Here is a 26,653-nt window from a genome sequence, read left to right as displayed (position 1 = left end):
TTTCTTCAAATCCTCAGACTTAATACAGTGCCTGATATGTATTTAATAACTGATGAATGAAGATGAGGGGAGGGAGAGAAGGCGGGAGAAAAGAGGAAAAGGAAGGAAGACGGAGAAAAAAAGTTAGTGAATTCATTTTGGAGAATTCTATCATAAAAGAGAAGAATAAGATATTAAAATTGTGGAATCCAATTATTCCTATGCATTCGTACGACAAAATCACTCTGATGACTCCTCAGTTTGATCACTTGAATTGGCTAATTGGAGAGCATATCTTGAGTTGTGGAGAAATTGGCCAGGTTAAGCAACTATTTGTTTTTTAAAAGTCTCCAATTTCTAAAAATATGACCATCAACAACAAACTAACCAAAAAAAAAGCAAATTTCATTTTGGTTATCAGGCAATTTTGGGGAAATTTTGGTTTTGAATCTTCAGGGGAATTTATTTTTTTTTAATTTATTTTTGTACATATAGTGATTATCTTGATGATTGCCTTGGTAGTAAATAACCCTTTGAAAATTATTCTCTTTGAGTTAATGAACTGGCTTATTAAGTTACTTTGAGAAAACAGTTTTCTGTTCTTAAATGAAAATATTAATCCGGGAAACATGGGCATTGTGAATCCTGAGATCACTGAGACTATCAGTGACTTTATTGACCTCTTGTTGGATGAACCTTTATGAGATTTTATATGCTATAGAAAGTGGCATACAGTTACATTTTATAGTTCTTACCTGAGATAAACTTATTTTGGTAAAATCAGCTTTGCTACTATCCAAGCAGTAAATTTTCACAATGACAATAGTAAAACTTTAAAAAAAAAAAAAAAAGTAAAACTTTTAAGGCACTATGAATATATTTTTTAAAATAATTCAAGAAAGTAATTAAATTTATCTTCTGTCTCGAAACTTAATTAGGTTCTGTCTTTAAAATAGTTACAAAAGGCATATTAAAAAATATAGATGCCAATTTAAAAATATTAATGCAATGGATAAATTTTTGAGGAAAAAAAGTTATTCAACAAGAGAAAGAAAACCTGAATAGGTCAGTTAGCTACGCAGAAACTAATAAAGTTGCCAAAGAACCACCACTCCAAAGTATCAAATGGTTTTATAGGTGAATCATTCCCATGGTAAATACAAAAAGAATATCCAGTTAATTTGGAGACATTATCTCGATAGGAAAGTGGCAATAATGCCAAGCCAGCAACAGAAAGATGTGGTATTGATTGAGTGACAGAGAAATCCAGTCTAAAGTCAAGTCCCTGGTCAGTTGTTTTCATTTTTTGTCATTTATAACATATATGGTTTAAAAAGGCAAGTCATTTTATGTGACTTATTCATTATAATGAGAAACAGTGGATCCTTTCATCAAAAGGTGGGATATAATTTTCATTTTATTAAATCTGCATTTGCCTCATGACTCACCTGTAATCAATAGGATGCCTTAAAATTCTGTTGCATTAAGTCTGCCTTGATCTCTTTGAATGCATGCTCTTTAAATGCTCTCTCTAAAGACTCAGCCACTGTGCTGTAAGAAGTCCAGGCAGATGGAGATGCCATGACATGCTCCAGGAGATAGCCCTAGATGAATTCCCAGACAACAGTCAGCGTTAATTGCTACCCACATGAGTGAATCATCTTGGACATCCAGCCCTGTCAAGCCTTCAGATGACCACAGGGTAAGATACAACAAAAGATATCTGCCTCGCTGAGCCTTTCCCAAACCCCTGACCCACAAAATCATGTTTTCTGGCACACAATTTGGGGATAATACGTTATGTAGCAGTAGATAACCAAAGCACCTGCCTAGGCCCAATTCTCAGTTCTAAGAAGCACCCACCTCCCCAAGTTCCCACAGGGACCAACGGAGCTACTAATGAAAGTGCTGGTGACTACAGAAGCTACCAAGTGCTGAGACTGAATGATTAGAAATTAAAGATTTACAAGTGGTTTTATGATACCAGCCTGGTGCCCCAACAGGCCAGACTAGCTCTGAGGATACCTCACATAGACTTTGGGACCAGGCCACACCAGCCACTTTGCAGTGGGACCAGAGGATGGCACAAGGACTCCGGCCTGTGGATTTGAGGCCCCTTCTTGCTCACAGTCAAGAAATTGTGTCAGCTGATCTCCATCTTCTGCCCTCATATAACCCCATGGCATCTGTGAGGAAAACAGAGAAAAGAGGAAGAAATATGAAAGGCTGAGCATTTACATGAAAGAGACTGATGACTTAAATGATTACACTTTAGCGGGGAGATTCTGAGGTTTGACTGACAAAATTAAGTTCAACACCATGCCGCTACTAAGGAAGATTATACATACTAGAGAAAATTTAAAAGCCACATACAGTGTTTAAAGTGTTTGATCCCACTACACTTATGTAATCCTTGAAATAAAAAGGTAAGTAGATTTTAAGCACTAGATGCTTACTGGCCATAACACTTGTTTTATGTCTCCAAAGCACTAGACACATCAGTTTTTCTTTGTCCAGAGGGTTTATAGTATAGTAAAAACTTAAAGACTAGGAAGAAATGGATTTTACAGCTAATAACCACATGCTGTAAATTGCTATTAAATCTTAATAAAGAATATCCCTGATTGTTTGAATTACTTGAATAAATAACAAGAACAAATATAAGCAAACAGATCTTGACCATGTCTGTCCTTGATAATAGCTGCCAGTAGTTAAACATCAGTTGATAACAAACTTTTATATGCATTCTTGTTCTTATACTGGCCAAATAAAGCATCCCATTTCACAGAGGACGCTGTGACTGACAGACATTAAACTTGCCCCAGGGATTTCCCTGGTGATCCAGTGGTTTAGGCTCTGCTGCTCTTCCAAGGCAGGGGTGGTGGGTTCGATCCCTGATTGAGGAATTAAGATCCCGAGTGCTGTGCAACTTGACTAAAAACTAAACACAGGGAGACAGTGAAGGACAGGGAAGCCTGGCAAGGTGCAGTCCATGTGGTCACAGTGAGTCGGACACAACTGAGCGACTGAACTGCAGTTGCCAGAATCACACTTCAAAGCTATTTTACCTCAAGCTAGTATTATCTGTTTTCATTACTTGTTACCTTACTGTTACTGTAGCCATTAAGATTTATATTCATTTTCACTTTACACATTTTTACTTTTAAGATTGTGCAGAGATAACCTTTAAGTATCCTTGGATACTTAAAAAATAGTGTTAAAATGGAAAAATACTTCACAAAGCAGAAAACCTCTAGCTCCTAGGCCCCATTAAAGGTTATGGAATCCATAATACTGTAATATATTTTCATGGTAGGGTGATGGATGTTAAGAGATACTAATGAAGATTGTAGATAGAGAATTAAGGACAGATTGTTTTATTTTTGTTAAATTACTAGTTTAAAAAGTTGCAGTTTTTAGAGATGGCCCTGCCCAAGTCTAAGCTTTTGCTTTAGAAAACACTACTAATAATAAGCAACATACATTTAGTATTTTTTTGCAACTACCTCTGCATGCTTCAGTACTTTAAAGAAGAGGGAAACCATTCTGACTCTTCCCTTGCTAAAAATTCAGAATATTGAATACATACTAAATTGAGAAGGTTTACAAAGGATATTTATGGGGACAACTGCCTTGCATAAGTAAGTAATAAGTATTTATTGGTTTGGTTTTTATTTGGATTTTTATTTTTTATCTTTATTTGCTTTTCCATTTTTCATTAATCTCTCCTGAGAATTTTGTTTTTATAAAGAGTTGATTTAGTTTTGCTGTGTCAACAATTTTGTATAGATTTTTATGCCTCTGTTTCTGGTGGATTTGATGCTTATCTGAGATGTTACATTTATCTGGTGTTTTCGATCTCATTACTAAACCTCAATTGCAACATCTAAAAAAATTAATCATTTTATGATTCTCTCTTATTAAGTAATGAAAATAGATCCAATTGGTAAGACAGTACAAGATTGCCTCATGTGGTTTCTGGAGGATATAGTTGTGGTTTTTTAAGTTAACCTGATTATATATCATTTCTATTGATGACTCCAAAAGAAAAAGAAGGAATAGCAACCTGCTCCAGTAGTCTTGCCTGGAAAATCCAATGGACAGAGGAGCCTGGCAGGCTACAGTTCATGGGGTCAAAAGAGTCAGACATGACTGAGCAACTGAACACACCAAAAGAAGAAATCAGTAAGATTCATACTGCTTGGAGAAAAGTGATAACTCCTTTACAAGTACAATCTATAGTTCAGTGAAAAAGACCTGTTACATACAAAAGATATGACAAGGAAGTAGGCACACGATATTAAATATATGATGGAATATATGTTGCAGTAATAATATATAGTAATAAATAATGCATCCATTGATTTTTAAATTATATATTTATAATGTGTATGTATAGCATAATATATATAAAATATAATGTATATATATTTATATGTTATATAAAAATACATCCTTTTACTTGATATTGTTTGCCTGTCTTTTTGTGTGAATTTTAAGTAAACAATGTTAAGAAAGATATTCATCCAGATGTTAACGGAGGTTGTCTGTTGATGGGAGGATTTCAGGTAACTTTTTTTTTCTTTGTTCTTTTCTGAGTTTTTATCATGAGTGTGTATATTTTTATAAAGATTATTGGCTTTTCAAAAATTATTAAAAAAACAGAAACTTATAATTACAGGAAAGAAACTATATTCCATTCCGATCACTACATCAACCAATTGAACAAGAAGCAGACATCAATATCCTGTGTGCCCAACCCATAGATATGGTGGTATTTCTTGCAACTCTTGTCTTTCCTCATGAGTTCACCAGCTAATTCAACAGTCACTTTTCTTAGCAGTTTACCATCAGCATGTTCTTAGTTTCCATAGAAAGAAAAATTATGTTTTCCTAATTAGATTACATCATATTTAATCCAATTATAAAAAAACTGAAAGTTAGTCACACAGTCGTGTCCAACTCTTTGTGATCCCATGGACTGTAGCCTGCCAGGCTCCTCTGTCCATGGAATTCTCCAGGCAAGAGTACTGGAGTGGGTTGCCATTTCCTTCTCCAGGGGATATTCCCTACTGATGGATTGAACCCGGGTCTCCCACGTTGCAGACAGATTCTTTACCAACAGAGCTACTAGGGAAACCCCAATCATAACAGTTACAATATTTTACTATATGTGCTGCCGAAGTGAGCACAACAGTTACAATATTAAGTGCGACAGGTTGGTAAGCACTAAGTCAGTCACTTGATAGGAACAGAAGTGTGTGGGTAGTTGAGCTGGTTCAGTTGCCTTACAGTATGTTGATTCTTTTGTTCCCTACTGATCTATTGACACAAGGAGCCTCAAGCGACAGAACACCATTTGTGGCATACAGTTTAATGGGACTAATAATAAGCCTCCGAGTGGAAACAGTCCTATGTCAGAACCAGGACTTTTGCATGCTCAAACTCTAAGGTTGAGGGGAAGGGAAACTCCCCGGAGTGGGTCCCTGAGGGCAAAGGTAAGTGCAGCCAGTTTTGCTTCTATCCCTTGGTTCTCTGTCCGATATAGTCTACCTATTGGAGACAGAGTAACGTACAAGATGGCTAATTTAGGGTGCTACTGCGTCCCAGAGTATGGGGTCCCATCTCCACAGAACATTATCTCCCTGCTGACACATCAGCTGTACTTTCAAAAGGCCATTCTATATTCTCTGCGTCACTAGCTCAGAATATATTGATCTTACCTGAAGACCAGTATCTTTAAATTTGTAGCTATATACTATAGACTAGCTGTTTTAAAACAGCATTCTCGTGATGTCCCTTTTTAAAACTGATATACCTAGACATGTATAGAAAAGAATTAGACTTGACCTCAAAGGGTCTGTATGTTAATTTTTTTTTCTCATTTGTACCTTAAAATATAAATTTAAGTAACAGATATAGGAAAAAACCCTTGCATTTGTGAAACTGTCAAACCCTCCAACACCAGGCCAAGCTAGTATCTGGCTGGGGCTGGCAAAGGTCTCCCCTTCATGCAAGGCTTTCTGGTTTTTTGAGAGTGTATGTGTGTGTTTGGAGGAACTTTTACACAGATACAGTGCTCCTTACAGTACTGATGTTCAGGACTCCCCTCACCACCATACAAAAGATTGTATGTCAGATATATCTCAATTCTCAGAATGTAAACAAAAATATATGTGAATGTCAGGGAGTGAAAAGTGCTACAAAGAAAAAGAATTGAGATTAGGGGATAGAGAGTGGTGGGGGGGCTATTTTATTTTTATTAATGGCTGTGCTGGGTCTTCCTGGCTGTGTGTGGGCTTCTCTTGTTGTAGAGGACCGGCCTCTAGGCTTCAGCAATTGTGGTGTCCAGGGGCTTAGTTGCTCCTTGGAATGTGGAGTCTTCCCTGACCATGTGGAATCATCCTTGACCATGGATCAAACCCGTGTCCCCTGCGTTGGCAGGCAGATTCTTAACCACTGGAGTGGTGGGGGCTATTTCAGATCAGGTGTTGAGGGAGGTCTCTCTCTGAGGAGGCGATACCTGTGCAGGGACCCGAGGTGTGAGAGAACAAGTCTCACAAAGGCTTATGGGAAGTGTATTTCAAGTGGCAGGAGCAAAGGCCCTGGGGCAGGAAAGAGCTTCAGGGTCTAGGAAGGGTGTGGAGAAAAAGAAGCTGGATGAATGAGCCAATTCCTATCTCATATGCTCCTCCCTTTCACACCTTTGGAAGACAGGACATCTGTGGGTCTCCGATCACCTCTGGTAGGTGTCCTATAAGGGCATGTGAGGTATTGCTGTGACAAATTTAAAGTTTTAGAAATAGAGAAACTTAAGGTTAATGTCATGTTATATATGTAAGTATATAAAGTGCTAGTATTCTAATATAGTCCCACAATCCCTCTTCGTTTGTTTTTTTTTTAAAACAAGAAAGGTAATGCAATGTCTACAATTGTGTGTATTTTAACATTCCATTAAAGTCTGGAGTAAAATGAATAAATATTGACACTTAAGTGGCATATATAACGACTATAAATAGCCTCATGTAAGTTGAGTTGAGATTTTGCCTCCAAATGAGGTAGGGCAGGTTTTGCTGACAAAGTGTTTCCAAAAAAAAAAAAAAAAGGAACCCCAAACATTGGGGTTTTCAGTGCCTTTGAATTTTGGAATTCCAAATAGAGGATTATAAACCTGCAACACTTTCCTTTCATGGGTCATCTGTGAGGTCAGCACTCTGCGGAATAACCTGTAGCAGACGAAATAAAAACCCAAACTGAAAAGTCTAATTCTACCCTAGCTGCTGTTTTTGAACTATTTCCTATTTGTTCAGGACAAACTATTATGATATTCTATTTGAGACATCTCAAGAAGCATCTCCCGGATAGGTGTAGAATACAACAGTGCAAACACATCATTTTCATAAAGGAGGCAATTAGGGGTCGCCAGAGCAAGCCCCTGTGGTCGGCCCAGAGTCTAAGCAGATTTAGAGAGCTGATGGTATATATTTATGACACTAAGGTATGGTATATATTTATGACCAGAACCACTTTGTATAACGAGATGAAGTTTGCCAGCTGTTCCCTCTATTCAGCAATTTTGTTTCCCAGGTAAACACGGTTTGGAGCCAGCGTGGGAGTTGGGTCTCAGTGGCTATACGATGAGAGTTCTCAGATGGGTTGGTTGCATGCTCATAGCCCTTCAGAGCACATAGAAATACTGAATTGATCCTCAGTAACATCTGACCTCAAAGCTGTACAACGGATAAGAACCTGAACAATGTTCCCCTTTCACTCAATGTTTATTAACCATTAGGTGCCAGAAGCTTTGAAATAATCCACACTGCAGCCCGTATCTAGGCTCTCCTGGTTTGAATGGGCTGCCGGCTTTCCCAACACTGGTCGCTGCCCCCAGGGGTCCCAGCTTCGCCGGCCCAACGCGGAAGGCGGCTCGACCCTCCGCCGCGGAGCTCCGGCCACCAGGGGGCGCTGCGGCCCCCTCTCCCGGGAGCGGCCGAGCCAGCCCGGTGGGTGTTTCTCTCTCCCTCTCGCGCTCTCTCCTCCCGGCCTCACATCCGGGTCTGGAGCGCGGCCGCCGCTGTCAGAGTTGCTGCGGTCGCGTCGGGGGCCGGGCCGGGGCGCAGTAAATGGCGGCAGAGGGAGGCGGAGCGGCGGCCGCGCTCAGCCCTGAACCCCCGAAACTTTAGACTAGAAGCCCCACAACTTTTCCGCGAAGTGCTGCCGCTCCGGGGGCGTGGACGGAAGGGGAAGGCGAGGCGGGAAGTCTTGGGGGAAGCGGCGGGGAGCCGGAGAGACTCGAACCCGCGGCGGAGGCGGTGGCGGAGTCCGCCCCGGCCTCGCGCCGCCGCCGCCCCCGCCTCCTTCCCCGTGTTCTCCCCGCGGCCGCCGAGGCGGAGCCGGAGCCGCGCGCCGCGCGGGGCCTCGTCGGCGGCGGCGCGCCGAGCCCAGCCGGGCCCCCTCCCCGCGACCTCCGGGCCCTGTAGCTCCGCCGCCCCCCGCGCGTGTGAGGCCGGGGCTCCCAGCCGCTTCGGGGCGGGGGGCGAGGAGGAGAAGGAGGCCGGGCGGCGCGCAGCCCCCGCCATCGCGGGGTCGCGGGGCCGGGCCCCCGGTGTTGCATGCGGGGCGGGGTGGCCGTGAGCGGAGGCGAAGATGGAAGGTTTAACGCTCAGCGATGCGGAGCAGAAATACTACTCGGATCTCTTCTCCTACTGCGACATCGAGAGCACCAAGAAGGTGTCGGCCAACGGGCGAGTGCTGGAGCTGTTCCGGGCCGCGCAGCTGCCCAACGACGTGGTCCTCCAGGTAACGCCGCCGCGTCCGGGGGTCGGCCGGCCGCAGAGGGGGGGTCCCTTCCCGGCGGCTTGGGCCTCTAGCCGCCTGCTTCCGCGGGGTGGGAGTGGGCGCCGTTTCCCGAAGGGCCGGCGGTGGGCAGGTTCCCCGGACTCCTCCGCTGCGGGCTGGGGCCGCAGGTGCCCGGGCGGCCGGGACCCGCGAGGGGGAGGGGGTCGCTCTTCGAGGACAAAAGTCAGGCAGAGATACTGTGGGGGTTGGGGAGGGGGTGGTGGTCTCTCTATTATCTCTGGAGAGCGTAAGCCCTGTATCTCTCGGCTGCCCGGCAGAATCTGGATTTTTCAACCCTGGAAGAGCAACTTGAGATGAAAGATCTGGGATTGTTACCATGCTTTTGAATCCTTGGTCTTGGGATCTACTTTTCTTTTTTCTTAAGGAAGCTGAATTCTCAAGGAGATTAAAAAATGTGAACTTTTAGCTAATAGTTTGCAAGCAGGTATGGAAAGAACTTTAGGATGCGTGGCTGGTTTTTCCATTGGCATTCGATAGCATTTGGTGGAACTGGTGGATTGGGTTGGTAGATAAGTATTGAGCAACTGCAAGTCAAAGGTGCGTATTTGCCTCAATGCCCTAGAGGAGAGAGGAGAGATAAGTTTTAAGCTTTCTCCGTCTTATCTAATGTATGTGGTGAGCATTGATGTTACTCTGGGCCTCATGATTCATAACTGCTAGTAAGATTTTGTCTAAACAGCGTACGGGAACAGGTTTTAAGCTTTCCTCTTTATGATGATCCAAGCCAAATCTACAAAACTTATGGCCATGTGCATAGGTATGATGTAGTGTATTGCAGAGAGCCCTGAATCAGGAGTTTTCAGGCCTGGACCCTTGATCCCCACTCTATTAACCTGCAGTGTGACTTTGGGCCAGGCCCTTTAAACTCTTCAAGCCTAAGTGTGCTTAGAATGAGGGTCAAGTTCCTTCTGAGGAAGCTTCTGGGAAATATAAAAATGTCCACACAGGCCTCTATTTTAGAAGTTATCTGTGCATTAATTGTGATTAAATTGAACGAGTTCTTTTCACATAATCTGGTTTGTTTTATGTTGCTTTTTAAAAATTTTGGGAGGAAAATTGGGCGTCTTACACACCAGCAGCTGGGAGTCTCATATTCATTCTGCTGAAGAGACAAAGTAAATATTTTAGGGTCTGCTGGCCACATACAGTTTCTGTATGTATATTCTTTGTTTTTGTTCTTGCAGTCTTTTAAAAATGTAAAAATCACTTTTAGCTCAGGGGCATACAAAACAGGGCCTCTAACTGCTGACCCCTGCTGTGTGAGTACTGTATGTTCCCCTTATGGCTTTGGAGTTAGACTTACAGGAACATACTCACTAATGATTTTGCTATTTTTGTAGAAATATGTGCAAGACATTAGAAAATTAAAATTAAGGGGGAACCTCCCATGTTCTATTTGGTTTCTTTCTTCGGGGTAGGGTAAGCTGAAATCAACTGACATTCATATTTTTAAGGGTGCATGAAGACTTTAGGACATTACATTATTGTTTAGGATACAAATTAGGCTTAATTTAACCTTTGCTTCAAATATGTTTAACCCAGTCCAACTTATTTTCATGTCATGCTCAATTTCATTTACACTCAAAAATAAATTTCTATTGCTTTCTTTTTTTTAGAGAACTTAAATAGCGTAAATATTCAGGATTCAGTTATATTAATAAGTTGGAAACTGTAGGAACTCCCTGAAGCACAATTCTTATAGCTTTCTGGGTATTTTGAAAGCAATTTACTTAAAAAATTGGCCTAGGAGATAAAATGTGGAACAAGAGAGGAATGTGGACTTAATTCCCTAATGGAAGCTCAGGATTGTCGGAAAACACAGTCCTCCCTTGCTTCCTAAGTTGAAAACATTTGGAACAACTCACGTACAAATTAGCACTGGGCTAGGTGTTGCAGGGCATCACAGCAGGAGTAAGAAGTTCTCAAGGACCTTGTAAGCTCCAGAAATAAACATGTAACAAAGCAGTGTGAATGCCGTGAGATGAAAAAAGGAGGGTGTGACCAGGAAAGGCCTCTTCACTTAATTCAGAGGGACCTTACAGTAGTGTGGAGGGATGAAGAGGATTTCCAGGCGGAGCTAAAACACGGCCAGAGGTAGAAAGTGTGGGTAGGACCCCTTGCAAGGACTAGCAGATAAACCAGTTTTGCCAAAGCTGTAGTATGTTTTGGAGATACTGGCACTTAGAGACCACATTGGGAAATATTCTGAAGAACAGGCCAATTTTATGTTTCAGGAGGCGGTGGAGACTCACTGATAGTTTTTGACTTCGAGTGAGAAAGATGAGAGGCTAGGGAAGGAGGCTGAGCAGTGGCTCAGAATGGGTGCCAGGCACTGGGCGCCCAAACCAGGGTGGCAGCAGAACAGGAAAGGAAGGGCTGGATGAGCAGGTCTGTGTTACTGAAGGGCGGTTGGGTAGCACGGTGTGAGGTGTTTCGTGGTAAATGTTTGAGACTGGGTGGAGAGCTTTGAACTAATTGTGAAGCTGGCAGGGAGTTACAGATTTAAAGAGAACTGACTCATAAAAGCTGTGCTTTAGGAGGCATTTCTGGTGGCTCAGACAGTAAAGAATATACCTGCAATGCAGGAGACCTGGGTTCCATCCCTGGGTTGGGAAGATCCACCGGAGAAGGGAATGGCATCCCACTCCAGTATTCTTGCCTGAAGAATTCCATGGACAGAGGTGCCTAGCGGGCCACAGTCCATGGGGTTGCAAGGAGTCGGACATGACTGAGCTACTAACCCTCTTAGGAGGCATTAGGAGACCAGAGCAACAAAGTAGGGGGAAGAAGACAGTGGGGACTGATTCTTTCACATGTAAATGAAGTGATGAGGAACAGGGCCTTGGAGCTCAACTGTGGGGGTGGGGACGGCTAGGGGGAACGGGATTTTGCCACCCAGAAAGCACTTGGAGACATATTTGGTTGTCATAACTCAGGGAGGGAGCAGTTCTACTGGCGTCTAGTAGATGGAGGCAAGAGTGCTGCTCAACAGCCTACAGTACACAGGACAACAGAGAGTCATCCGGCTGAAAATGTCAGTAGTGCCAAGATTTAGAAAACTTGGTCTGGACTCTGCTGGTAACAGTTGATCAGAAAATGAGGCTGAAGATACAGTAGAGGATGATGGAGGTAGGCCTTGATGAGCCTGGGTTAGCTGGTGATATTTTGATGAGAGAAGAGAAGGGCAAGGTTTATTCTCTGTAGGACACCACTCACAGTTACAGAAGGGGCAGGAAGAGGGCCTGATTTTTTAAGAGAAATTGATGAGTTTGTTTTCAGGTGTTTTGAGATGGCAGTGGAGTACTCCAGGAGATAGTTGGAAATGTGTGAATGTCTGCTCTGAGTGCTGGTTCTTGCAGTGAAATTTGTGTGTTTGGGATCTCTCCTCTGCCTTTCTCCCCTGCATATCTTGGAGGTAGAGACCAGACAGCTTCTCACACAGTAGGCATGCATTTTTACACATCAGGGCTTTGATTGATATAGTAGTTTTCAGCATTTGTTAATAAAAGTCATGAGACGACTGAGTCCCCTGAGGAAGGAGTATGGAGAACAAAGAACAGAGGGCCCAGAATTGAAGGAGGAAGGAACTGGCATTTATTGAGCGCTTATTGTGTCCTTTTACTGTGCAGGTCATTTTCATGCAGGAACTCATTTGATCCTTGCAAAACAATCCTGTGAAGAGAGTATTATTCTTGTTTATTACCTGGAAACTTGATAGGCAGAGAAGTGGTAAATAACTCTCGAGTGAATAGAATACCTCTCCTTTACCATTATTTCTTGCCACCTGTCAGCTCTTTCCTACTTTTCACCATTTATGTACTTGGTTTGCCCATAGTTCTTACAAAGAGTAGAGATTTTAAATGATTTGATTTTGAGTTACATGTGGATTTCCTCCTTTGCAAAATAAATATTTTTATTCATGATGATGTCTGGAAATATAGTCACTTCAGAGAACTAGGAAGGTTCTTGTATATGGTATCCTGAGTTTCACATTGCAACACTGTCCTAGACTTCCCTAGTGGTCCAGTGGGTAAGAATCCGCCTGCCAATGCAGGAGACATGGGTTCGATTCCTGATTTGGGAAGATCCCACTTGTCACGGAGCAGCTAAGCCCATGCACCGTAACTCCTGAGCCTGTGTGTGGCAACTCTTGAAGTCCACACAGCTGGAGCCTGGGCTCTGCAGCAGGAGAAGCAGTGTTCGTTCTACTTGTTTGGGAATGCCAGAGGAAAACCTGTTCTGAACTTAAGGGTTTGTTTGGGGAGACAGTGTGTTAATTGATGAAGTGAATGAGCTAGAGCTTCATAGTGTTATGCTCCACACCAAAGAGGAACAAGACTAGGCAGAGAAAAATCTGGTTCGTAGGATTTAATCATGAGGAATTTTGCTGTCTGCTGACCTTGAAAATATTCAGTGGCTTAAAAATAATCTTCAGAATTATTTTTTAAATGTTAGGGAAGGTATGCTATTTACCACACTAATCAGTATGTTTTTCTAGCTTTTATTTAAAATTTATACTTTGGAAAATGTTTTAAAACCTCATATACACTTTGAATGCGCAATAGCTTGATAAAAGGTCCTAGTAGTAATTGTTCTTTTATTGAAGATTATAAGCAATGTACCCATTAATGAGTCTGAGAAAAATCTTTAAGTTCATTTGTATTGAGCAATATCTTCGTAGAATACTTGAATAACATGTTTGTTTAGTGCAGGAAAAGTGATAATAATGAAATATAAGCCATTTCATTTTTCTTTTGAAATTTGTTCAATTATATGATCTACTCATTAGTAATAAGATTAAAGAAGCAGAGCTTCATTTATGCATTGAAAGTTACAAACTTAATAAATGTCAAGTTTGTTCTGGAGAAGTGATTTTTCATTTGTAATCGCTAAAATAATTATAACACTATAAAAATAATCTTATCTTAAACACTTTACACAGTTGAAAAATATACTGTTTGAGAAAGAGTCACATTTATTGGCTTTCTGTAGTATCATATTTACTTAAATAATTTTTCTTTCTTATAAGGTACTTTGCGTCTTTTTCTTTTCTTTAGCCAGTAGCCCAGAGTTGGTCTTAATAACTTGAGAACTCACGCTAGGCGTTGTGACAGCGCTCTAAAAGAATGTGAGGAGTGGATGTGTCAAGGATCACTAAACACAGGAGACAAGTTCCAGCCCTGCCCCGAGGAGATTACTTAGTGCCTGGATTTTAGTTCTCACCATGGAAATGATTGAATTGGGCTTTTTATTTTTTTTTTTTTTATACTTTTTTGGCCACACAGTGCAGCATATGGGATCTTAGTTCCTTGAGCAAGGATTGAACCTATGCCCCCTGCGTTAGAAGCTCAGAGTATTAACCGCTGAACTGCCAGAGAAGTTCCTGATTGGGTTTTTTAAGGAAGAGGTTACAGTGTAGGAATGGCCACTCTGTCCAGCCACATCCTTAAGAACGTAGTCACTCAGACTTGAAATTAGTTGATACGCTATTTTGAAGCTAGAATTGATTTCTTTTACACACTTAGGGAGATATTGAAGAGGTGAATCTTGCCTAGAGTGCTGAAGTGACTGTGTATATAAGAGGGAACTGATGCAAGGGTTGTATGGTCCGTGATGCTTAGTTCTTCAGGGTGTCTGAACAGTGAGAATTTGTTGGGTAATAAGACTTGGCATTTTTGATGTTTTCCCTGATAATATATTTCATTTTCTGTAGTCTTTCCTGTGATAGATGCATCTTGATTTGTCTTTTCCCTCTACCTCTGTGTAAGGAATTTATGGCTGACGAGTTGTGTATATAGGCATGACAAAAATCAGGAGATGATAATAACCTGGCTCAGAAATCTTTTTTTAAGTTCATACCATATACCACATTTTGTTGCAGTTTGATAAATTATAGGACTTAAATGCTTAAAAGAAACTACATCTCATTTTGTTTCAAGAATTGAGTATGTTGAATTTGAGTCTCTTGTTACATGATGAAGACAATTTATTAAACTGTGTATTTCCCTCTAACTCTTGTGGTTGTGGATTCCTTTGAGATTCTGGTGTACATGCTGGACTTCTGCTTAGAAGACTTAGTTACACAAAAGTCTGCATATATAATTTGAGGTTGCCAGTCTTCCCCTAACCTAGCCAAGCTTGACCCATGGACCTCTACATTAAGACAGTTTTTAAGGAACAGCAGGCAGACCTGGAAAAGCTGACCATAAGTCTTTCTTAAATCAGTTTTGTATGTTTTCAGAAAGTACTTCATGGCTACTATTTATGTTTGGGTTGTATATGAAGTGGTGAAAACTCAGGAATCTTCCCAGCCTTCATGGATTATAAATTGTGGTAATGTTTAAAAGGAAAAGAACTGTGTTACTAGAGAATGATGGGAGGCTATAGGGACCTACCTAAGTGTAAGGAAAGACCTCTATGAGGGGATGGGGGCATAGCAAGAGAACAAAAATGAGATGCTTCACATAGAGGGAATGAGCATGCTAAGGGCTAGAACAATATATGAAGAGCTTGGTGTGTTTGAGGAGGTGAAAGCTGGAGAAGTATGGGCAAGAGGGGAGAATGGCAGGGACCATGTGCTGCAAGGCCTTGTACACAGGGATCAAGCATTTGGATTATGAACGACTGAAAGTTTATGTTTGGGGGAGTTCAGTTCAGTTCAGTTCCGTGTCCGACTCTTTGCAACCCCACGGACTGCGGCACATCAGGCCTCTCTGTCCATCACCAACTCCTGGAGTTTACTCAAACTCAAGTCCCATTGAGTCAGTGATGCCATCCAACCATCTCATCCTCTGTCGTCCCCTTCTCCACCGGCCTTCAATCTTCCCCAGTGTCAGGGTCTTTTCCAGTGAGTCAGTTCTTCACATCAGGTGGCCAAAGTATTGGAGTTTCAGCTTCAGCATCAGTCCTTCCAATGAATATTCAGGACTGATTTCCTTTAGGATGGACTGGTTGGATCTCCTTGCATTCCAAGGGACTCTCAAGAGTCTTCTCCAACACCACAGTTCAAAAGCATCAATTTCTCGGCACTCAGCTTTCTTTAGAGTCCAAATCTCACATCCATACATGACTACTGGAAAAACCATAGCCTTGACTAGACAGACCTTTGTTGGCAAATTAATGTCTCTGCTTTTTAATATGCTGTCTAGGTTGGTAATAACTTTTCTTCCAAGGAGTAAGCATCTTTTAATTTCAAGGCTGTAGTCACCATCTGCAGTGATTTTGGAGCCCCCCAAAATAAAGGCAGCCACTGTTTCCATTGTTTCCCCATCTTTCTGTCATGAAGTGATGGGACCAGATGCCATGATCTTAGTTTTCTGAATGTTGAGTTTTAAGCCAAGTTTTTCACTTTCCTCTTTCACTTTCATCAAGAGGCTCTTTAGTTCTTCACTTTCTGCCATGAGGGTGGTGTCATCTGCATATCTGAGGTTATTGATATTTTTCCCGGAAATGTTGTTTCCAGCTTGTGCTTTATCCAGTCCAGCATTTCTTATGATGTACTCTGCATGTAAGTTAAATAAGCAGGGTGACAGTATACAACCTTGACGTACTCCTTTCCCGATTTGGAACCAGTCTGTTGTTCCATGTCCAGTTCTAACTCTTGCTTCTTGACCTGCATACAGATTTCTCAAGAGGCAGGTTAGGTGGTCTGGTATTCCCATCTCTTTCAGAATTTTCCACAGTTTGTTGTGATCCACACAGTCAAAGGCTTAGGCATAGTTAATAAAGCAGAAGTAGATGTTTTTTCTGGAACTCTCTTGCTTTTTCGATGATCCAGTGGATGTTGGCAATTTGATTTCTGGTTCCTCTGCCTTTTCTAAATCCAACTTAAACATCTTGAAGTTCACGGTTCATGTACTGTTGAAGCCTGACTTAGAGAATTTTGAGCATTACTTTGCTAGAGTGTGAGATGAGTACAATTGTGCGGTAGTTTGAGCATTCTTTGGCATTGCCTTTCTTTGGGATTGGAATGAAAACTGACTTTTTCCAGTCCTGTGGTCACTGCTGAGTTTTCCAAATTTGCTGGCATGTTGAGTTCAGCGGGGGAGTGACAGCATCTTAATTATATTTGTCAGAGGTTACCCTGCTGTGTAGAGAAGATTGGCCACTCGATATGCAGTAATTCAGGTAGGAGACATGATGGCCTAGATTAGTGAGCTAGTGGTAGGGTGGAGAGGAGTGGACACGCTTGAGGTATTGGTAGGTGGTAGACGTAGTGGGATATGATAGTGGATTGGATATGGAATGTAATGGAGGGAAGAATTCAGGGATCTTGCTGCAAGTAACTATTACTGGATGGCTGGGAAAGAAATAGGCTTTTTTAAAGGGGTTTTTGTTTTATTTGGGTGAAGGGTAATGGTGAATTCGGCAGTTTTCTTTTGTCAATCTTAAATTCTCAGAAGCCTGTAAGATTAAGTAGACCTCTATCAGAGAGGATCAGCAAATCCTGAAGAACTCAGAGATATTTGACTTGGAGATGTCAGTTTAAAGATTATCAGTGTGTTTGTTGTTCAGTTGCTAAGTTATACCTGACTCTTTGAAACCTCATGAACTGAAGCTCTCCAGGCTTCCCTGTCCTTCACTGTTTTCTGGGGTTTATTCAGACTCATGTCCATTGAGTCAGTGACACTATCCAACCATCTCATCTTCTGTGGCCCCCTTCTCCTCCTGCCCTCAGTCTTTCCCAGCATCAGAATTTTTTCCAATGATGTATTGGAGCTTCAGCTTCAGCATCAGTCCTTCCAATGAATATTCAGAGGTGGCTTCCTTTAGGATTGACTGGTTTGATCTCCTTGCTGTCCAAGGGATTCTCAAGAGCCTTCTCCGTCTTTACAGTTCGAAAGCATCAATTCTTTGGTGCTCAGCCTTCTTTATGTCCAGCTGTCACATCCGTACATGACTACTGGAAAAACTGTAGCTTTGACTGTATGGATCTTTGTCAGCAAAGTGATGTCTGTTTTTTAATATGCTTTCTAGGTTTGTCATAGCTTTCCTTCCAAGGAGCAAGTGTCTTTTAATGTTATGGCTTCAGTCACCATCTGCAGTGATTAGTGATATTCAAAGCCATAAAAATAAGTGAAATCCCTGAAGAGACTATAGAGAGAAAAGAATTGGTTAGAAATAGAACCCTGAGGAACACTACATTTCTAAGTTGGGAAAACTGAAAGTCCACTAAGAAGGACAGCCCAAGTGGAAATTGGGAATATATATTGGATCATGTTGTGGATGCCAAGTAATGCAAATATTTCAAGAAAGGAATAATTAATTCTTGAGTTTGACTGAGAGGGTGAGAAGATATGGGCAGAAATATGACCTTTGGATTTGGCAACCTAAAGGTCATCAGTGACTATAATGATCCTGTGTCACAGACTGGTAGAGATGGAAGCCAGGTTTGAGTGACTTAAAGGACATACAGTGACCCAGGAACTAGAAATTGGGTTTAAAGAAGTTAAAGGAAACAGACGCAGGGCTGAAGTTGAGGTATGAGGACATAAAGGAAGTCTTTGCTTTTTTGAGTGTATGAGAAATACCACAGCATGGTTTTAGTTGTTAGGATTAATAAGGGAAGGAAGGCAGATGAGGAGAGACGTCCTTGAGAAAGCAAGAACAGTCTCGGATCCTGACTGCACAGTACAGCAGTTCTTTGATAGGAAACAGGTAATGTCCACAATTCCAAAAGGAAGAGGGAAGGGGAAAAATTATTCCCAGTAGCATCTAAAAGAATAAAACACTTAGGAATAAACTTTAACAACAACAAAAAAAACCCAAGATTTTTTTATTACAAAACATTAACTGAGAGAATTTAAATAAGATTTTTTTGTTTTGGGCGCACTAGAAGGCCTGTGGGATCCCAACCAGGGATTGAACCCAGGCCCCCAGCAGTGAGAGAGTGTGGAGTTTCAACCACTGGACCAGGGAATTCTCTCAAATAAGATTTAAATAAATGGGGAGATAATCTGTGTTCATAGATTGGATGATTGAATATTAAGATGATAATTCTCCCCAAATTGATTTATAGATTCAATAAAATACCTGTAAAAATTCCAGTAGACTCTTTAACAGAAATTGCCCAGCTGATCCTAAAATCTGTAAGGAAATGCAAAGGATCTAGCATAGCCAAAACACTTTTGAAAACAAACAAAATAGGAGACTTACCTTGCCTAACTGTAAAACTTGTATAATCTGTAGTGATCAGGACAGTATGATTGGCATAAGAATAAGCATTATAGATGCCCCCCCTTACAATTATGTTCACTTGGTTTTTTTAAAAAGTGCTAGGACAATTCAATGAGGAAAGGATGGTCTTTTTAACAAATAATGCTAAGACAGTTGGCTATCTGTATGTTTTTTAAAAGTAGATTTAAATATACTATTTTATATACTAATATTTCACACCATACATGAAATTATCTAAATGATAGACTTTGTAAATTTATAATTGTAAAACTAAAGCTATAAAAATTCTAAATGATTACATAGGAGGACATCTTTGTGACCTTGTGTTAGAGTTCCTAGATAAGACACCAAAAGCATGAATTAAAAAAGTAATAAATTGAACTTCTTTAATGAAGTTTTAAAACTTATTCTTCAGAAGATAGTTAAAATAAAAGACAAGTCACAGACTCACAGAAAATATTTGCATATTGCAAACTTGGTAAAAGTCTTTAATCTAGAATATATAAAGAAGTCTTATAATTCAATTATAAAGGAAAAAAGCAATTTAAAAATGGGCAAAAGAGTTGAATAGTTATTTCACCAAAGGAGATGTTATGAATGGCAAATAAGCATATGAAATGATGTTCAACATTGTTAGTCACTGAAGAAATGCAAATTAAACTGCAGTGATCTATTGTCACACACCCACCTAAATGGCTACAATTTAAAAGACTGACATTACCTAATATTATTAATGTGTAGAAACTGAAATCCTTATACACTACTCCTGGAAATGTAAATGCTACAGCCATTTTGGAAAAGTTTGATTGTTTCTTTAAAAGTTAAACATATGCTTACCATACGAACCAGCAGTTCCACTCTTAGGAATCTATCCAACAGAGATGAAGATGTGTGCACACAGAGAATTGTAAATGTCCATTGTAGCCGTATTCACAATAGCCAAAAATTGGAAAACAATCCAAATGTCCCTCAAATGGTGATAAGCAATATATGGTATATCCATACAATGGAATACTTTCCTATGAAAAATAAGGAACAAATTACTGATAAATGCTACAGCAGAAGTGGATATCAAAAACATGGGAAGTGACAGAAGCCAAACATTAAAGAATATATGTTGTGTGGTTGCATATTTATGAAATGTTTAGAAATACAGAAAACAGGATGGATACCTGAGGCCAGGGCAGGAGTGGAAGCACTGGAGGAAAATTTGGAGGGTGGTGTGATGGAAAAGCTCTAAAATTGTATGAATTTCCTTAAAGCTCAATGAACTGCACACTTTTTGTGAAGTATAAATTATACCTCAAAGCTGTGAATTAAAACTTTATAACAATTTGGAGGGTGAGGAGAAGGCATGAACTTGTCATCTTGGAGAATGTGCAGGTGAATGGTGGAGAATAAAGGGCCCTTTGTGCTGTCTGTGTCATTCATATTACCTCAGTGTAACTTAATGTAATGTGGCATTTGGTTACGCATTTGTGTTTTGAATATCATATGGAAGATGACATATCAATAGATATTATGTATGAAGGACATTGCCATATGAAGATTTGTTACAACTGGGTATGAATAAGCATTAATAGATTAAGAAGGGGCTGAAAAACTTGTGATCTGAAATAATGGAAATTAATTTCCATCTATTAACTGTGGGTGGTATGCTGACTTTATATACATTTAATTCAGATGTCTTAACTTTATGGAAAATTGCAGAAATTAATATGTTAACATTAATAAGTTTGAAATAATTGTGCCCAATAAGTAATAATTTTAATGAAATAATGGTTTCTATCTACAGGACTACTTCTGGTTGCTTCCTTTTATTGAAATAATTACTGTCACTATCATGACTTTTTTTTTTTTTTTTTGGTAAAAAGAAAGCTTCTGTTACTTAGTCAGCAGTTTGTTGTCTGTGTAGTTTCTCTACATTGCTGTATCCAATCTGAGGTATAGTAGATAGATCTTGGGCCACATTATATTAATGTGCTCCTTTGGATAAAAATTAGTTGGAGAGTGCTGATCTAAGAGTGATTATTGCCTCTTGTCTGTGGATTATGTAAAAAGTTGTATCTATATCCTTAAAAAATGGAATTATTGTCTAGAAACTGTTCAAGAGTATTTTTTATTTTCTTGAAGTCTCATTTGTGGTTAGAAGGATCAGAGGTTTGACTCCTTAAACTACAGAATGTTTATTGGTATTGTATGTTATTATTAGTTGTTTTACAAGAATTCATATTTTTTCTAAAACAATTATTATTTCATAGGAAAGCATTTACTTATAACACCCTTGTGATTTTCTGTGTCAGCAAGTATTGTATGTGGTCAGAATGCATAGACTTAGGAATGTGACGGTTCTGGGTTTGAATCTCCACCTCAGTGCTCATTGACTTTCTTGCTCTGAGGAAGTAAGTTAACCTCTTTTAAAGACTCCATTTCCTCATCTGTGGACTGGGGATGATACCAAATCCAAAAGTTTCGTAATACCACAGTGAAGTAACATGTAAACATCTAGTGTAGTGCCTGTCTTTTAGAGGGTGAGCAAAGAAGTTTTGTTCACTCAAGCTCTGCTCTGTTAAGGAAAACTCATAATTTGTAGGATCTTGGCTTTTAATAGTAGTAAAAGTTTCTCCATTGTTTTTCAAACCTAGCTTTATACCTTTTGTTGTTTTTGTTGCATTGAACTTAATACACTGTCCCCAATCCTTTGATCCTATCTCTATTGCCTTATGTTTCTCCCTTTTACCCTATAATGAGCAGATTTGTCCTTCTGGAGTTTACCCCAAAAGATTAAAATAAAAGATGGTTCTGAGGTCCTGAGTCTACGTGACTTGCTGAGTGATGACAACCATTAACAGAAATAAAGAAGTGGAGGGAGGGGTCGGGTTTAGTTGAGAGCAGTGTGCTGAATTTGGGTGTGCTGAGTGAGCACACACCCATGCCATGTTCAGTCCGTCTGGGAGCAAGGTTCAGTGGGCGTTTGAAAGCTTGAGGGCAGCAGCTGGGTGGCTTCAGAAGCTTTCGCAGACTTGATAGTGTCTCCTGAATGAGGCCATTCGATCGAAATGGTAGATTCAAACTTAACTTGCTGTATTTGAAATGTCCTTTCAGAGTAGATGATAAATTGTACTTCTGTGTAGAGGTTTAGGTGTTCTCACTTAAAGGACTTGAAAAATCTTCTGAAACTGTCTTGAGACTGTTATCAGAAGGCAAGGTGAATGAGGAAGTAACATCTCTTTACCTGAAGGTAGTCCAGCCTCCAAAGAATTGAACCTTGGATGTTAAACCCAAAAGGCATTTGCACATTTAAAGCAAGAGGTCTTAGCTTTTTGCAAGCAAGTTCCAAAGGAAAAAAAAAATTGCTTTTAGCTGAGGAGTGAACCTCAGAGCTAAGAGAGTCTAGCTTATCCTTTGCCATCAGCATTTCATTGCAGCTTTGTGCTTCTCATTTAACACAAGATCTCTTTTAATCTTTATAAGCCTGCCAGATATTGTTCTCCCTATTTCATTAATAAAAAATTGGATGCTCTCTTAATACTCAAGAATTAGTAGATGTGTGCATCAGTTCCTTGAGGGTGAGTTACCTTGTAGTGTTGCTGTACCATTTCTTCAAGGATGGTTCTGTTAAATTCTGCTTTCCATATATTCAGAATACTTTTTTCTGTTTAATATCTTATAATTGCATCATTCATGAATTCAACAAATACTGTTATTAAACATCTAAGCATCAGGGTATACTAATCTTCTCCTAAGGTCCAAGAACATAGTAGGAGATCAGTGTTCCTATCTGGTTCACCACTATCTCTGGCATATTGTTGTCAGTTCACATTTGTTGAGTGTTGAATGGGTGAGCATGGATTTATACTTTCCCCCTCTTCAAATATCTTTGCTTACCTCTAGCTTGACTATATATATTGCACCCAATTCAAATAGTAATAATAGTGTAGTGCCTACGCTATGTCAGACACTGTTTGCACTCTTTTAGATTGATTTCTCAGTATTGTGAAATGGATAGTTTATTATGCCTGCTTTTAAAATGAAGATAAAGAAAGGACAGGTGTTAACTTCTCCAAGGTCATATAACTCCTAAGTGGTAGAGCTGAGGTTTAAGTAGTCCTTTTTTTTTTTAATCACTGTGCTCTGCTTCCTAAAAATTATATGATTACATACTTATTATCTCACTTCTGTGCTCATATCTTTACCCTCTACTCTATCTCTTGTATATCCTAAATCCCCACATTTCTTCTCTAGAGTTACTTGATGTTGATTGATCAAGTTGAGGGCCCCATACCAGCTTGCAGAGTCCCTGTCCTGTTGTGAGTCCTGTTAGACTCTAAAAGTTGTAACAAGTCCTGTTCATCCATGTCTTTCAGCAGCGTGTCTTGGAATATTTTTGTAAATAAAACTTCTGCTGCGCTTATTTGGATACAGTTGTTTATTTTCAGTTGTTTGCTAGATAAATTAGTAACTTTATTTAAATCTAGGGATAAAATTTTAAACTTTTTATATGAAACACAAACAACGTTCTAAAGGAAGGCTGAGCAGAACACTGATTTACTCAGGCTAACTTAGTCACTGTCTTCTTTGGGAAGTCTAGGTAACATTAATTTGTTCGATTTTTATGAGGCCCTGCTTCTCCAGAGGACTGGAACTTAGGAGAAGGTTCCTGGTAACCTGATTTGGATCCCCTTAGGATGGGGTGGCGGTTTATGCCATGGGTATAAACAAGATCAGTCAGGATGCATTTGCGGGGTGAAAGGAGAGCAAAAGGAGGCCTGAAGCAGTAGCTGCCTGAGGCGTTAGAGGAAGAGAGCAGCTTTCAGTGGAACTCTGTCACTGGGGTTGTGTTCATTTTCCCTTAGGATCCAGAGCAAATCCTTCTCTTGATGAGTTCTCTGTGCTGAGATATTTACAAACTAGCTCATGTTTTATAGTCCTTTAGTTTCCTTGAAAATTTTCATCCCATATGTAACATTTATCCAAAAAATCTGAATCATCAAGGAAAATCTTGATATTCTTAAAAGACAATGTTGTATTGTTTTCATGCAATTATAAAGGTATTTCATAATTCAAGAAACATTTAAAAATACCACTCATGTTCTGTTTTAGTTTGATATCCTGCTTTGAACTTTCCCCTCATCCTGCCAACCAGATAACCCCCTTTCTGTTGTCTCCTCATACTGTTGTATATGTTTATACTTGTATACAACTTGTACTTCCTGTTGGTGTGTGTATATTATCCTTGATAGGTGACAAGCAGTTTGAAGGCAAGTGTTATCTTATCCTTGTTTTCCTTAGATCACTCTGGATATGATAGGCAACCAGGTCTTACTGGACTGATTGGTGCTCCAGGGTTTTACTCCACATCAGAGCCTTGCTGGGTCCTAGCCTCACCGCTTCATTTTGTTATGCCACTTAGAAAGTCCCAAATGACAGGGAATGAGCCTTTTTGAACAATATGGAACCTCTGAGATCTTGATTGTATCAATCTTTCAATTAGACTGTGAGTAAGCTAGCTAGTACTTTGGAAGTTGATCAGGTATAGTAAACATGCATATTAATAACTTTCCTTTAAGCTGTTGTACCTCAAGGCTATTCATTTAATTTTTTATTTTTAAAGATAGTTCACTTTAATAGTAAACTCACATGAGATTTTCTGCTTTTCAGAGGTATAATTTCTAATTCTTTAACAGGACAATGAACAAATAGTGGTAGATGAGTAATCTAAATAAGGAATTAGGTCAGTAGTTTCTCATTTAATTAAGCTGACTCCTTTGGAAGAAAACATAGCATTCTGGTAAAATGCATGGTAATATGGAGAGCATATCAGATGTGAGCAGTCATGCTTACCCGGCCTTTAAAGTTAACCTGCCAGCTCACTCCCCCGCGGCAGTCTTGTTTCTGGTTATTCCTCTAACATGGACTTTGTGTTCTGACCCAGCAGATCTGCTTGCTGTTTCTCACACAGTTACTTGTTAGTTTTTTGTGTTTTTTTTTTTAACATGTTACTTTCTGTACCCTCCACCAGCTTTCCTGCTTCCATCCTCCCCTTTTGTGAAAGGCTCCTCAGCTCTTGTATGTTTCGGAGATCTTATCTCTGCAGCCCTCATGGGCCTCCTACCTGTCCTATGTATGTTTTGCGCTGTTGGTGCTGTTTGTTCAGTTATGTCATTGCTTAACTACTTTTCCAGGATATCTACATCCCAACAGAATTATAAGTAAACTCCAAGTACCATTCAGGTTTCTTTCCTTTCATGACCTCATGATTATCTTGAGTAGCAAAAGCACATGGTAGATGTTTAGAAAACAGATCTAACTATTAAGGAAGACAGTTGCTTAGCTCTTCTGTTTCTGTGCATCCATGGACGTGATTGGGGAGATGAATTAAGGCAGTTCTGGGCTTCTCACCCAGGGAAGTAAAAGCGGGGGTGGTAAAGCTTGCAGCCTTGGATGTTCCACTGCCAGCACCCTGGGTACTCTCTCCCCGCCGCAGTCAACGTTCTGGGCATGAGAAGAGAAGGAGGCGGCAAGAGCAGGAACAAATAGCACAGAATTCTCTTTGAGTTTTGACTTTGCACTTTGCTGACCAGCATTGCCAGTTCCCTCTCCCTTCCTTCCAGAACCTTTCTTTTCCCCCCCTCTTCTTTTTTTTTAATAGCAGAATGCGAGAAACTTAAAAAGAAGCAAAACTACGAATTTAATTGGCAGTAAATAATAAATTTGTTTTATTTATAAATAAATTTATTTTACTTTATTTTATTTATAAATTTATTTATTGGCAGCAAATTATGGTGGAATATAGATATCTTGTCACTATTGCTTATGTTTTCTTTACAAAATGTAACAAAGCACAGTTAAGTTCCAGTGTACCTGGCTGAAAGGTGAAAACCACAAATCCATTTAGAGGGCGGGTGCTGGATACACTCACGTTGTATCATGTGGTGCTTGCACATTCTCCCCACGGGCTGTTGAGATTTCTGTCATGTCACAGTTACAGGTTTTGCTGCTGGTCCTTGTCACAGTAAATGTAAACATGACAAGAATCGTGAAACTGCTGATGTTAAACCTTTGAAATCTAAGAGCCTACTTTATTCTGTGCCTGCCTTCAGGAAGCTAAAGATTTAATAACCAGAGGAAGGGAGTTTATAGTTAGGTTCTCTGTTACTGTTGTTGTTTGGTCACTTTAAGTCGTGCCTCCCCCCAACTCCTCCCAGACTGTAGCCCACCAGGCTCCTCTGTCCATGGGGTTTCTCAGGCAAGAATCCTGGAGTGGGTTGCCATTTCCTTCTTCAGGGGATCTTCCTGACCCAGGGATCGAACTCGTGTCTCCTGCACTGGAAGGCAGATTCTTTACCGCTGAGCCACCGGGGAAGCCCTTTCTATTACTACCCACAATTTAAAACCCCTAGAGAGAGAAATCTTTTACTTCCCTAATCACCTTTCTTAGATTCCCCCTAAGACTTGTTTCTGGAATGAATCCAAACAAGTGTTTCTCACTTACACCTAACAAAAGACAAAAACATTATGGTCATAGTTAACTAATTGTATTGTATTATGGTTATTTTCTATTTATGTAGTGTTCTTTTTGCTTCCGGTGTTATTCGTTTGACCCTGCACACCCATCCAGTTGCCTTCCTATTTTTCT

General features: G+C 40.2%; 1 protein-coding gene and 1 long non-coding RNA gene across 6 annotated transcripts in view; one reads left to right on the top strand and one right to left on the bottom strand.

Annotated features, from left to right (window-relative positions):
* The first annotated feature begins 8,420 nt into the window (after positions 1-8,420).
* Positions 8,421-26,653, top strand: part of REPS1 (RALBP1 associated Eps domain containing 1) — an 87,976-nt gene continuing 69,743 nt past the window's right edge. For 3 of the 5 annotated variants that reach the window (XM_043457003.1, XM_043457005.1, XM_043457004.1), the window contains exon 1: positions 8,481-8,778. In XM_043457003.1, coding sequence (XP_043312938.1) covers positions 8,626-8,778 — 153 coding nt within the window. In that variant the 5' untranslated portion in view covers positions 8,481-8,625. Of the gene's footprint in view, positions 8,779-26,653 lie in introns of all 5 variants that reach the window. The other 2 variants (XM_043457001.1, XM_043457000.1) reach the window with 1 other exon arrangement.
* LOC122433926 lies at positions 12,426-24,906 on the bottom strand. The gene is made up of 3 exons (XR_006267208.1): positions 24,859-24,906; positions 19,852-20,033; positions 12,426-12,510 (listed from the first exon to the last, which is right to left on the bottom strand). It is a non-coding gene; the product is annotated as an uncharacterized LOC122433926 (long non-coding RNA).

Source organism: Cervus canadensis, chromosome 33 (assembly GCF_019320065.1).
Source record: "Cervus canadensis isolate Bull #8, Minnesota chromosome 33, ASM1932006v1, whole genome shotgun sequence".
NCBI lineage: Eukaryota > Metazoa > Chordata > Mammalia > Artiodactyla > Cervidae > Cervus > Cervus canadensis.
Note: the sequence above shows the minus strand (reverse complement) of the source record. Positions and strands in the feature narration are given on the sequence as shown.